The sequence below is a fragment of the Myotis myotis genome, unplaced genomic scaffold (genome assembly GCF_014108235.1).
Source record: "Myotis myotis isolate mMyoMyo1 unplaced genomic scaffold, mMyoMyo1.p scaffold_m19_p_16, whole genome shotgun sequence".
NCBI lineage: Eukaryota > Metazoa > Chordata > Mammalia > Chiroptera > Vespertilionidae > Myotis > Myotis myotis.
Window position 1 is genome coordinate 745,765 of NW_023416320.1, and position 12,374 is coordinate 758,138.

The 12,374-nt window shown below is 60.2% G+C and overlaps 1 protein-coding gene across 3 annotated transcripts in view; it reads right to left on the minus strand.

Annotated features, from left to right (window-relative positions):
- The window catches only part of DENND3 (DENN domain containing 3), a 31,039-nt gene extending 21,808 nt beyond the window's left edge, over nucleotides 1-9,231 (minus strand). For all 3 annotated transcript variants that reach the window (XM_036337578.1, XM_036337577.1, XM_036337576.1), the window contains exons 1-4: nucleotides 9,035-9,231; nucleotides 2,872-3,148; nucleotides 1,893-2,008; nucleotides 773-912 (exon numbers count right to left, since the gene is read on the minus strand). In XM_036337578.1, coding sequence (XP_036193471.1) covers nucleotides 773-912; nucleotides 1,893-2,008; nucleotides 2,872-3,148; nucleotides 9,035-9,136 — 635 coding nt within the window. In that variant the 5' untranslated portion in view covers nucleotides 9,137-9,231. The remainder of the gene's footprint in view (nucleotides 1-772; nucleotides 913-1,892; nucleotides 2,009-2,871; nucleotides 3,149-9,034) is intronic.
- Between the last annotated feature and the right edge of the window lie 3,143 nt (nucleotides 9,232-12,374).

Sequence of the window (12,374 nt, forward strand, 5' to 3'; positions counted from 1 at the left end):
TCCCGATGGCCTGTCCGCCAGCGGAACCAGCAGGACGCGGGACCTGCGCACGTGGCTCTCGCTGCCCACGCCTTCCACCCCGTCTGCAATCACCACCCCAATTCCAAGAGCAGAGCTGGGTGGCAGGGCTGCCCGCAGGGTCCTCGCGGCCACACCCCGCGAGGCGGTGGATCAGGGCCATGCCGTGCTCTCGGTTTCCCAGACCTTCTCTGCATCCTCCTGCTTCCAGCTCAGCGTCAGCGTTAAGTCAGCTCTTCTACCCCAAAGGGAAACTGTCAAAGTGCAACAAAGCCCGGCTGGCGGGTGTGGCTCAGTGGGTGAGCGTTGACCTATGACCCAGGAGGGCACTGGGTTTGATTCCCGGTCGGGGCACAGGCCTGGGTTGCGGGCTCGATCCCCAGTGTGGGGCGTGCAGGAGGCAGCCAATCCACGATTCTCATCATTGATGTTTCTCTCTCTCTCTCTCTCTCCCTTCCTTTCTGAAATCAATAAAAATATATTTTAAAAAATAAATAAATGAAAATAAAATGCAAACAAAAATCAAAACTGACAGTGGCCGCTGATTTTCTCCGATAGCCAGGGAAGACATTTTCCTGATTCACGTCCCTTTCTCAGATCCCAGCATCATGACTTCCGACAGTCTGCGCTCCCTCCCCTCCCTGTCCCTCGGCCCCAGGTTGGCCTCGCCCGGATCCGGGGTTCCCACACGAGCTCCCGAGCCTGCCCGGGTCAGGGTTTTAGGGTGGCCGCAGCCGAGGCAGGGGCGGCTCACCAGGACAGGCAGTCCCTGAGGGCGTTGTAGTAGGGGAACCTCGAGATCACGCACACGGCGAAGGGCACGAAGCAGCCGGCGGCGCCCACACTCAGTCGGGACTCCCAGGGGGGCTTGCCGCTGTAGAAGCAGTGCTCATCCTGGGAGAGAACGGGGCGTCACCTCCCGGCGTTGTGTGCATCCTCCACAGCGCCCGAGGCTCCGGACAGAGGGGGGGCCGCAGGGCCGGACCCAGTCCCCCTCCCAACCCCCTCCGGTCACAGTTCAACTCCCGGTCAGGGCACATGCCCGGTTGCGGGCTCTGTCCCCAGTGGTGTGTTTATGGTGCTTTTAAAGCATTTTCAGTCCCAAGTTCCATCATCCTCGGGGGCCTGGCAGGGGCTGTGATGTCAGGTGAGCCAGTTCCGCCCTCTCCCATCTGTGTCCTGGGTCCCCAGGGCCAGATGCACAGGTGGTGGGGGGTGCAGGAGGCAGCCAATCAATGGTCCTCTCTCATCATGGATGTCTCCCTCTCTCCCTCTCCCTTCCTCTCTGAAATCAATAAAAATATTTTTAAAAGGTTACAAGGAAGGGAAGGTGCGTCTGTGCGCTGGGGAAGCTCACGGCCTCGGGGGAGGGGATGCAGGTAGAAAAGCCGACACCAGAGGGACCACAGGGCTTGGCTGAACAGGAGCAAGTGCAGCAGCTGGAGCCAGTGGGGGGTGGGGGGACATCACAGAGGAGGAGGAGCAAGAGGGACCTGGGCGTGAAACAGCTCAGCAGCGCCTCCCAGAGGCACCGCTCCGTGCAGGGCACTCTCGGGGCCATAATCTGGGCTGTCAGGAGGGGGCTGTGGAGGGGGTTTGGGTGGGGATGGAGGAACGTGATGACAGCTTCCATCAGGGACTTTGTGAACTGAGGGAGAGCCCTGGGGACAGTCAGCCACGTCGTCTGCCCACCACCGTGCAGTGAGTGCACACTCTTGAGGGTCGGTCTGCTCAAGTTCAAATCCTGGCTGCTGTGTGACCCCAGGCAAGTCACTTGACCTCTCTGTGCCACCATTTTCTCATCTGAAAAATGGTGTGGTCCTAGGAACCCAACCGGGACCCGATGGCAGAGGGCAGGCGCGGGGGCCACCTACGTGCAGTGGCCGGTAGTACTGGGCCACGGCGGCGTACGTCCGGTTCCCGCAGACGTCCGTCAGCACCAGGAAGTGGACATGGTCCTCCTGAGGTTCCCAGGCCACACACAGGCCCCCTGCAGGCGGGAAGGAGAGAGAATCTGTGAAGCCAGAGCGGCCCCTGCTTCCCGAGCACGGGGACCCCTGGGGCACCGTCCCCGAAACGAGGCAGCAGCAGCAGTTTCCCGTGGAAACGGCCGGACAGGCACTGATGTCCAGTCCTCAGTCTGCGTGTTCCACACCCGCCCGTGTGCCGTTTCTCCACGACCCGCCAGGAAGCGCAGCCCCGCACGCACCCTGCTGTCTGCAGACCTGGCCGGTTTGGGGGGAAAGCACAACCTGTGCATCTGGCCCCGGAGACGCAGGAAACGGGCGGGAGGGGCCGGAACTGGCTCACCTGACATCACAAGCCCCTGCCAGGCCCCTGAGGATGAAATGCTTTCAAAGCATCATGAACACGCCATGCGGCCCCCGCCAGGTCTCAGCTGTCAAACGCCCCAGGGGCTGTGCTGGATGCCCAGCTGCCTTTTAGTGTTGAAACCCCAAGATCAAGACAGCTCAGTCCTGCCCGGCCATGTGGCTCAGGGGCTGAGTGTCGTCAACCTAGGAACCAGGAGGTCACAGTTCAATTCCCGGTCAGGGCACAGGCCCGGGTTGTGGGCTCGATCCCCAGTGTGGGGCGAGCAGGGGGCAGCCCATCCATGATTTCTCTCCTCATGGATGTTTCTCTCTCTCTCTCCCTCTCCCTGCCTCCCTGACATCAATAAAAATATATTTAAAAAAGAGAAAAAAAGACAGCGCCATCCTGGGACAGGACGCAGGCCTGAGGGTGGCCAGCTCCCCTCCAGCTGCACGCTCCCTCCCCGGAACGCGGCGACTTCCCGGCGACTTCCGGACGCAGGTCGCGGTGTGGCCTCAGGCACATGCATGGGGCAGGTACCTGGGAAGCACAGCTGAGGCAGGGCCAGCAGGTCCACACCGTCGGGGACGCTGACGTCCTCAGTGTCCGTCTCTCGGGGACCCGGGGGGCCCTGGCCGGGGTCCGCCCTCGGCTTCTCTCTCTTCTTCCTGAAGGAGCGCCTCTTGGTTCTGCCGAGGGTCCCGCAGCTGGTGCCGGCCGTCTGTCCGTCCTCCTTGCTGATGAAGGGCGGCACGAAGACGGACAGCACCTCGGGCTCGAGGGCAGAAGGGTTTGGGAGCCCCCTCCTCTGGGCCACCTGGAGCAGGCAGAAGGAAGAGGTACGCGATGGCGTCCGCCCTTGTCCCGGTCGCCCTTTGGGCCCACACGTGCACCGCGGGCAGCGGCACTGCCGTGGGGGCGGCGTCTCCCGCCAGCGGCTGACAGTGAGGACCCTCGGAATTGCCCGATGTCCAGGCAAGTGGACGCCGCCCGGAGCCTGGTCCTGCAGCTGCTGAACAAGGCCCGTCCTGCGGTGGACAGACCTGAGGTCAGAGCGGCCCCGTCTCCGAGGGCAGCCAGTTAGCTCCTCAGCCTGGAGCTTCCCTGCCCGGGGGGAGCGCGGGAAGTAAAGGAGACGCCCCAGGCCAAGGGCTCAGCCTCTCTGGGTCCCCGGGAAGCCCCCACTTCGCCTCACAGGCTGGTGGGGAGGGCAGCGCCATGGCGGGTCTATACACAGCCCTGCACACCCTGTTCCAGCACCATGCCCTCCAGGCCAGCGCAGCCGGCACAGACCCGGGGGACGGAGAGAGCGAGGGCACTGAGGAAGGACACACGTGCGTCCTCGCTCCACCAAGTGCCCCGCGGGATCGATAAAAGGGGGTCATGCCCAGCCGGCGGGGCTCAGTGGTTGAGCGTCGACCTATGCACCAGGAGGTCACGGTTGGATTCCCCGTCAGGGCACAGGCCCGGGTTGTGGGCTCAATACCCAGTAGGGGGCGTGCAGGAGGCGGCCGATCCATGATTCCCACTCATCATTGATGTTTCTCTCCCTCTCCCTCTCCCTCTCCCTTCCTCTCTGACATCAATAAAAATGTTTTTAAAATAATAATAATAAATAAAAAGTCAAAGGGGGTCACTGCACCTGGATTCTCCTAAACTGTCACTGGGTCCACCATTTGTCTTAACCTCTTCTTCCCATTCTGCCCCCAAAGAACACGGAGCATGGGCTCCCCTCGGTCTCTTTTCTGACGACAAAGCCTGTGAGGCTGCGAGGAGAGCGGGGACGAAGATCTGGGGTAAGTGTCAGGGCGGGAACACCGCTCCCAGGCTGTGTGGCGGCCAGACTGGCCGCAGGTCTCCCCACGGACTGCAGGCAGCGCAGCCTGGGAGACGCGTCTACCGCAGGAGCCTTGGGTATAAAGAGCAGAGGAAGGGGCAGCCTGGTGGGGTGGGGGGGGTGGGGGGGGGGACCCTAGAAATGGCCTTAGGAAGGGCATCACTGGCACCAGGAGAACGCGACCTTGACCAGCAGGAAGGACACAGCCAACATCACACTCAGTACGAATGAGCGGCACCAGCAGGGGACTCCGCACCTCCAGGCGGCACAGTGACAGCGTCTGCATCCACTGTGTTCACGCGGGAGTGCTGCCCGCCCAGGGGCATCATCCCGACACACCAGGTAGGGGTCGCCCTGGTCAGGGCGCACGGCGATGGGAAAAACGAAGAATCAGCCTGAACGCATAAATGCACGGAACACAAAGCAACGTTCCTCTCGCCCCTCCTCTCTCTCTAACATCAATCAATAAAATATAGGTGAAAGAGAAGATTTTCATGCCATAGAATTTAAATGCAGTAATTGTTTTGTATTGGGGGGGGGGGTGGAATTAATACCAATGGGAACCAAGACCAGACCTGGGAAATCAGAGGCCGTATAACTAAAACCCTTCGCGCGTCGTACACAAAGGAGCCTATTTCTTTGGTTACGTGAAATCTTTTGTACAACTTTCTTTTCAAACCCAGCGGTTGGGACCTAGGCAACTACAGCCATGGCCTCCCTTTCCCCCACAGGGGGCGTGACAGCCCAGAAGACGGCCAGGCACCCCCTGCAGCCACCCCTCTCCCGGTAGAAAGTCAGGGGAGCAGGCTGGGAGGCGGCTGACGGCCCTTTTCCGGACGCTTCCCCTCCCTCCTGCTCCTCGCAGCCGCCCTGGCCCCCAGGGCTGAGCCCTGGCCCCTGGCCCTCCTCACCGACCTCCGTCCACCCACAGGGGGCAGCGCCAGAGCCCCACGCCCGCTCACACCCAGGCGGTCCTCAGGTGCCTGCCGGACCTGCACCTGCGCGGGTCCCTTAAACCCACAGCCTCAAAAATTAAGCTCCGATCGCCCTCCCATCGCCTCCCAGGCACCTCCCCCCTCGTCCCCCCCTCTGCCCTCCGTCATCCCTCCAGAGCGCGGCTGCCCGGCCTTGGCACCGCCACCTTTGGAGCTGCGGGTGGAGCGAGGCAGGGGCTGCCCTGGTTTCCTGTGTTCCCACCCCCAGCACAGACGTGGCTGCCTCCGTCCATCCCCCCAACCCCCTCGGCCCGCGGCGACCCCTCAGGCCCACTCACTGTGGTGAATGCCCTCATCACCCTGAGGCCCAGAGGCAGCTTGCTGCTTCCAAAGTGGAAGCCAGCCGCCCTGGTTTGGCTCAGTGGCTAGACCGCGGGCCGGAAATGAATAAAACTAAAAAAAAAAAAAAAGACCATACCCTTTTATGTAACGATGTTTACTTTGAATTTATATTAGTTCACACAAACACTCCATGCATGCTTTTGTTCCGGCCTCCGGTCCAGTTTAAGAACCCATTGTGGCCCTCGAGTCAAAAAGTTTGCCCACCCCTGGGCTAGAGCGTCGGCCTGTGGACCACAGGGTCAGGAGTTCCATCCCAGCCAAGGGCATGGGCCTCGGTTGCAGGTGACCAATCGATGTGCTTCTCTCACATCTACTCTCTGTCTTTCCCTCTCTCTTCCACTCTCTCTGAAAATCAATGGAAAAATATCCCTGGGCCCTGGCCGGTTTGGCTCAGTGGATGGACATTGGCCTGCGGACTGAAGGGTCCCAGGTTCGATTCTGGTCAGGGCACATGCCCGGGTTGCAGGCTCGATCCCCACTAGGGGACGTGCAGGAGGCAGCCAATCAATGATTCTCTCCCATCATTGATGTTTCTATCTCTCTCCTCCCTTCCTCTCTGAAATCAATAAAATACATTTTTTAAAAAAAGAAAGAAAAATATCCCTGGGTGAGAATTAAAAAAAAAAAAGTGGAAACCGTTTCCACTGTTGGCTCTTCTGACCCGATAAGCAATACGGACGCGTCTGAAAAAACGAGCTTGCCCCAGGGCCGTGACGCGGAGGGAGCGCGCTGCACAGCCCGGGCCTTCTCCTCGTTTTTATGAATCTGTAAATAGCGTCTTCTCATCCACAGAACCATCCTAGCCACATGGTCGCCGTAGCCACACGCGGGGGCTGGCGTCCCTGTCACACTGCGGGGCGCCACTCGGGGTGCGGAAGCTGCGATGTACGTGCGGAGCCGGTGCCTAGCCCCGGGTCTGCCTGCCCAGCCCCTGCCGGGGCCGCCAGGAAGCGTGTCCCCGACACATCGGTGCCCGGCGAGGACCCCTGTCAGGCAGTTCCCGGGAGAATAACCCTGAACCCCGAGTGTTCGGCGTCTCACGTCCCCGCTGCCCACACCCTGGGACGACGGTCCCAGTCCCACAGACTCTGCCCGAGGGATTTCCTGCTCTTGTCCAGCAGGCCGGGACCTAATAAGCCCCTTCTCCCCCAAGGAAAACATCATTCGCATTAAAAAAAAAAATCTAATGCACAGGTAAAGACCACAGACATTCATTCATTTGAGTCACAGATTTTTTGTGAGTCACAGGGGCCCTGACCTTCACGGTGGGGTCCGCATCAACTGAGAAACAGAACAGAATTAATCACTGTTTAGCGCTCCAGAGCCGATACCCAGGACCCGCTGCGGCCAGCACCGGCGGCTGGGCAGGCAGATCAAGAGCACCAGCTATCCTCGGGCTGTCCTCGTCCAGAAAGTCCTGCTGGGCGGTGCTGGGCTCAAAACCGAAACCAGGATGACCCGAACTGCGAAAGCTCGGCACTTCCTTCCTCTCTGGTGGACGTGTGCCCCTTGCCTCACACCCTGTGCTTGGTCTCCATAGCAACCGCAGAGTGGCGGGAAATGTCACCAACAGGTAACTCACCTGGGGATCGAACTGGACCCTCCAATTCCCTGTCACTGTCATCAACAAAACAAACACCACCTCATCTGAGAAATACCTCGACCCCAAAGGGAGGACACGACACCGTCCTGGGCTTAAGCTGGAGGATCCTCACACCCCTAGGCTCACCAGAGGGATGTCTGAGGCACAGAGAAATGGAGGAGTTCAAAAAAGCAAAATTAAAAGTTATTAAACAGCCTTGGGCATTCAAAATAGAACAGCTCTAAAAAATCAAACGAAGTAAGCCCGGCCGGAGTGGCTCAGTGGTTGGGTGTCTACCTACGAACCAGGAGGTCACGGTTCGATTCCCAGTCAGGGCACAGGCCCAGGTTGTGGGCTCGACCCCCAGGGTGGGGCGTGCAGGAGGCAGCCAATCCATGATTCTCTCTCATCATTGTTGTTTCTATCTTTCTCTCTTCCTCTCCCTTCCTCTCTAAAACCAATACAAATATATTTTAAAATAATAAATAAATAAATAAAATGTTTGGTTCATTTTAACATTCATGAGTCACACAAGCAGCGCTGCTCCAGGAAGTGTAACGTGTGTCTTCACGCTCGCTTTTTCCTGCTCCTTCTTCTACCGTCTCCCCGCCCTCCTCCAAACCCCGAATCAATGGGATCAGTGGGATCGCAGTGCAGAGCAGAGGGCAGGAGGTGGAAGACAGCGGCGGCGGCCCCAGACCTGGCAGGATGCCGCAGCCTGTTTGGTTCAGGAAGTAGCGCTGTCATAGTTCAGTTCACTCATCCTGCTCCCAAAACACATCTCACATCGAGGCGACTGACCGGTGTGTGGCAACCGCGCCAGAAGCACGGGGCGCGGGCGCCGGCTGCCGGCAGACCAGGCTGCAACCCGGCCATTTCCTATCAGAAGAAAAAGGAGGAACGGCCACTTGGCCAATGAGAGGCAGGGAGACAGCTCAACCAACCCAGAGAGGGTCAGAGGAGACCGCCAAAAGGGGGACACAGCCCTGGCTGGTGTGGTTCAGTGGATAGAGCGCCGGCCTGCAGACTGAAGGGTCCCAGGTTCAATTCCCGGTCAGGGCACATGCCGGGTTGGATCCCCAGTGTGGGGAGTGCAGGAGGCGGCCATCAATGATTCTCTCTCGTCAATGATGTTTCTGTCTCTCTCCTTCTCCCTTCCTCTCTGAAATCAATAAAAAAAATATTTTTTAAAAAAGGGGACACAGACATTTGGGGGTTCGAGGAGTAAAAGTGGGGGTGGGCGATGGCCAAGGAGCAGAGACCAGGAAAGCACGGGCAGATGTAAATGCGGTGGATTTCAGGAACACTGAGCTTCTCTCGGTCCGATGCACTGGCCGGCGTAACTGGGGGGTAGAGTGGGGTCCCTGAACACACGGCATCGCCTCTAACCAGAAAAAAAATAGAGGGCCGCAGGCCCATGCAGAAGAGCCGTCCCAGGACCAAGAAAAAGTGCGAGCACAGGGAAAACAGGAGGAGAAAGTCCGAAGCTGCAGCTCCCAGGGGCGGGGGGACAGGCGTCTGTCCCTTGGGCTGAGCCGGTGGAGAGAAGGGAAAACAGCTGGTTTCACCGGAGCCGAGGCTCCTGGAGAACGCGGGACGGACGCCAGGCGCTCCTCCCAGGAACCTCTGGAGCGACTCCAGCGGGTCCCCACCCGGGGGTGCTGCGGGGGGAGCCCCAGGGGCGGCCAATCGAACTCCGCCTCTGGGAAGAACAGCTGCGGCTCTCGGCGCCCGGCAGACCGGAGGCAGCCAGGCCTGGCCGGACCAAGGGCGCATCGTCCTGCGCGCACCCCGAGGCCGCGCCGGGTCCCCGCCCGGGGGTGCGGGGATGGCGCCGCGAGGAAGAGGAGGTGGTGCGGGGGTCCTCGGGGACACTGACTCGCGGAGCGCCGGGTCCTGAACCCGCTCAGCAACCGTCGCGCCTCCTGTTTCCCGCGGGGTGCTTACCTGCTCGGGGCCGCGGAGGCTGTCCCGGGGGGCCCCCAGCAGCACGCACAGCTCCAACAGCCCCGAGGGCAGCGCCAGGTGCTGCGGCGCCGCCTCCGCCATGGCTGCTATGCCGCCGCTGCCAGCGGGGCGCACCCGGGGGCCCGATTCCGACCTCGCGCCCAGCTGTGTCGGAGCGCACTACCGGCTGCCGGCCGGATCCGCGAAGAGCGCCGTCCGCGGGGCGGGGCCTGAGGCTGGAGCGCGGCCTGGCGGGGCGGGGCCTTGGGGGCGTGGCTTTTGGGGCGGGGTCTGAGGGCTAGAGGGCAGCTTGGCGAGGCGGGGGCGGGGCTTTTGGGGCGGGGCCTGAGGGCTAGAGGGCAGCTTGGCGAGGCGGGGGCGGGGCCTGAGGGCTGGAGCGCGGCCTTGGGGGCGGGGCCTGAGGGCTGGAGCGCGGCCTGGCGGAGCGGGGCGGGGACGGGGTCTTAGGGGGCGGGGGCGGGGGGGCGGGGTCTGAGGCTGGAGCGGGGCGGATAGGAGCGGGGCGGGCGCAGTGCCCGGCTGGAGCAAGTCATTTCCTAACCGGCCTGGAGGGCCCCGGCGCACGGCCCCCTCCCCGGGGAACCAGAGAAGGAGTGGGCGGGGTCCCCAAATGGGGCCGGTGACCCTGAGGGACTAGGGCCCTTTGGGCTCCCCCGCCCAGCCTCCGCCTCCGGGAAGCCCTCTGGCCCTGGGCCTGGGAGTTGGCTGGGCGTGGACAGCAGGAAGGGCCGGCGCAGAAAGGGAGTGGAAAGATCCATTCCTGGTTAGTAGCCGGCCCGTTAACCCAAGACTGGCCATGTCCAGTAGGAGGCTGAGTAAAATTCAGCAGGAAAAAAGGATAAAATAAAATTCGGCCGCAAACGGGGTGGAGTGCGCGCTACTAGAATGGAGCCCTGGGAGCAAAGGACTGGGAAGGGTCCGAGCGGGACAGGCCCGAGCCCGGCCCGCTCCAGGGTCTCTATGGACCGTGGGCCACCCCCAGCCCCCTCAGGCCGGTGAAACGGGGCTTTCGGCGTCCTCCTGGTCCGGCTTTGGAGCCTGGTCATTGGACACAACAAAAGGGGCCGGGGTCCCAGCTGACCTTGGGCAGACCCTGGCTGGACCCTAGCATATGCATCTATAAAACGAAAAGGGAAATGATTCCAAAGGAACTTCTAGTTCTAATAATCTATGATTTAAAAGCTGGCAGTGCCCAATAATAACGTCAAACCTCTGCCATCAGGGAGCGGAAGTACAACAGAACAATAACTAGGAGACAAGTGGAAATGGGGGGGGCGGGCGGCGGGGAGAGGGGGCAGGCCTGGACCCCGAGGGGAAGGATTCCTTCATCCCTTGCAGCTGGTGGCCCCACAGTCTGACTCACAGTGGGTTTGTGTTCCACTTAGTAGTAAGTCACCTCAGGATCCTGAGTCATGCTCAGTCCCTCTGGCCAGGCAGCCAGGTCTCTCCTCCGCCTGCTGACAAGCAGTTAGTCATGGACTTCAAAAGGACAGATGTGACCCTGGCTGCTGTGGCTCAGTGGATAGAGCACCAGCCTGTGGACTGAAGGGTCCTGGGTTTGATTCCTTTCAAGGGCACATGCCCGAGTTGCTGGCTTGATCCCCAGTAGGGGGCATGCAGGAGGCAGCCGATCCATGATTCTCCCTCATCACTGATGTTTCTATCTCTCGCTCCTTCTCCCTTCCTCTTTGAAATCCATAAAAAATATATTAAAAAAGAAAAGAAGAGAAAAGAAAGATTTGCCCGGCCGGCCGGCGCGGCTCAGTGGTTGAGCGTAGCCCTATGAACCAGTTGATCACAGTGCGATTCCGGGTAAGGGCACGCGCCTGGGGAGAAAGCGAGACAAGTGTGAGCAAAATCTATCCTTTAAAAAGCAACATGTTTTAATTAATTTTAGAGAGAGAGGAGGGGAGAGGGAGAGAGAGAGAAACATCAACGATGAGAGAGAAACACTGATGGCTGCCTCCTACACGCCCCACACTGGGGATCGAGCCGGAAACCTACAACCCGAAACCGGGGGGGAGGGAGGGGGGCGGATCTTGAGAGCCCGGACGGCAGTGACAACAGACCGCCCAGGCTCGGGCCGGGCCTCAGGTGGCAAGCCCAGCACATTAACCACCCGTGCAAGGGGCTCCTTGCCCAACCAACTGAAACCGTTGTTACAAGTTGTTCTCTCTTTCAAAAATAAATGAGAGGAAGTCACATGCTGGCAAGTGCTCCCCGTCCAGGCTCATGCGGAGACAGCAAGCTACGACTTCCGTGTCTCCCAGGACGGTGAGGGGTGCACACCGCGGCTCTTAACCCGGGCAGGTCAGAACCCCCTGGGACGGCTCCAGGAACCCCTCGTGGGCTGCAGGGCCGGGCAGGCAGCCGTAGCCCCACAGGCAGCTCAGCCAGGGAGGAGCAGCCGGCTGCAAAACCACTGGGCTCAGGCCATCCTGCATCATGGTAAAACGGAAGTAACGGTCCTTCCCTCTCCCAAACAAAAACATTTCCTTCTGCTCAGCAAACACCTTCTGAGCGCCCACTGTGTGCTGGCCACACCGCCGTGCCTGACAGAGCTGGCGCGTAGTGGGCTGGATATCTGAGGTGAATTACAGTCTGACCCGGCCCGGTGCCCACAGACTGGGTGACCCCGCCCTGTGCACGTGAGTTCCCAGCACCCCCGGGTGCACCCGAGTATTTGATGAATAAGAGAATCCAGTTCCACTGCCCATCGATGAGGGCCCATCTGTGCAGTGGGTGCCGTTCAACAGCCACTCAGCAACCTGGGGCCGAGGGAAGGAACCGGATCACAGGAAAACATGCCGACACCATTTAACAGAGTCCGCGCTTGGGCAAAGCACACAGACAGAAAGAGGCCATGAAAGAAAGCAAGGGCCCGGGGCTCAGGGGTTGAGCGTCAACCTAGGAACCAGGAGGTCACGGTTCCATTCCCTGTCAGGGCACATGCCTGGGTTGCAGGCTCCATCCCCAGTGTGGGGCGTGCAGGAGGCAGCCGATCCATGATTCTCGCTCATCATTGATGTTTCTATCTCTCTCTCCCTCTCCCTTCCTCTCTGAAGTCAATAAAAAATATATATATGCTTTTTTTTTAAAAGGACAGCAAGGGTTGGCGACACAAGTTCGGGAGGGGAGCAGTCTGGGTAGCCCTCTGACGCCTCAGCGGGTGGGGCGGGGTGTTCATGTTAGAGCTGAACACGTTTTCTGTGAATATGAAAGACTTCCTCAGAGAAAAAGAGAAAACCCACGGTCTGGTCTATTTCTGGAGCATTGTTGTAGTCAAACAATGTGGCTGCCGTGGGCTGTCCCGGGTCCC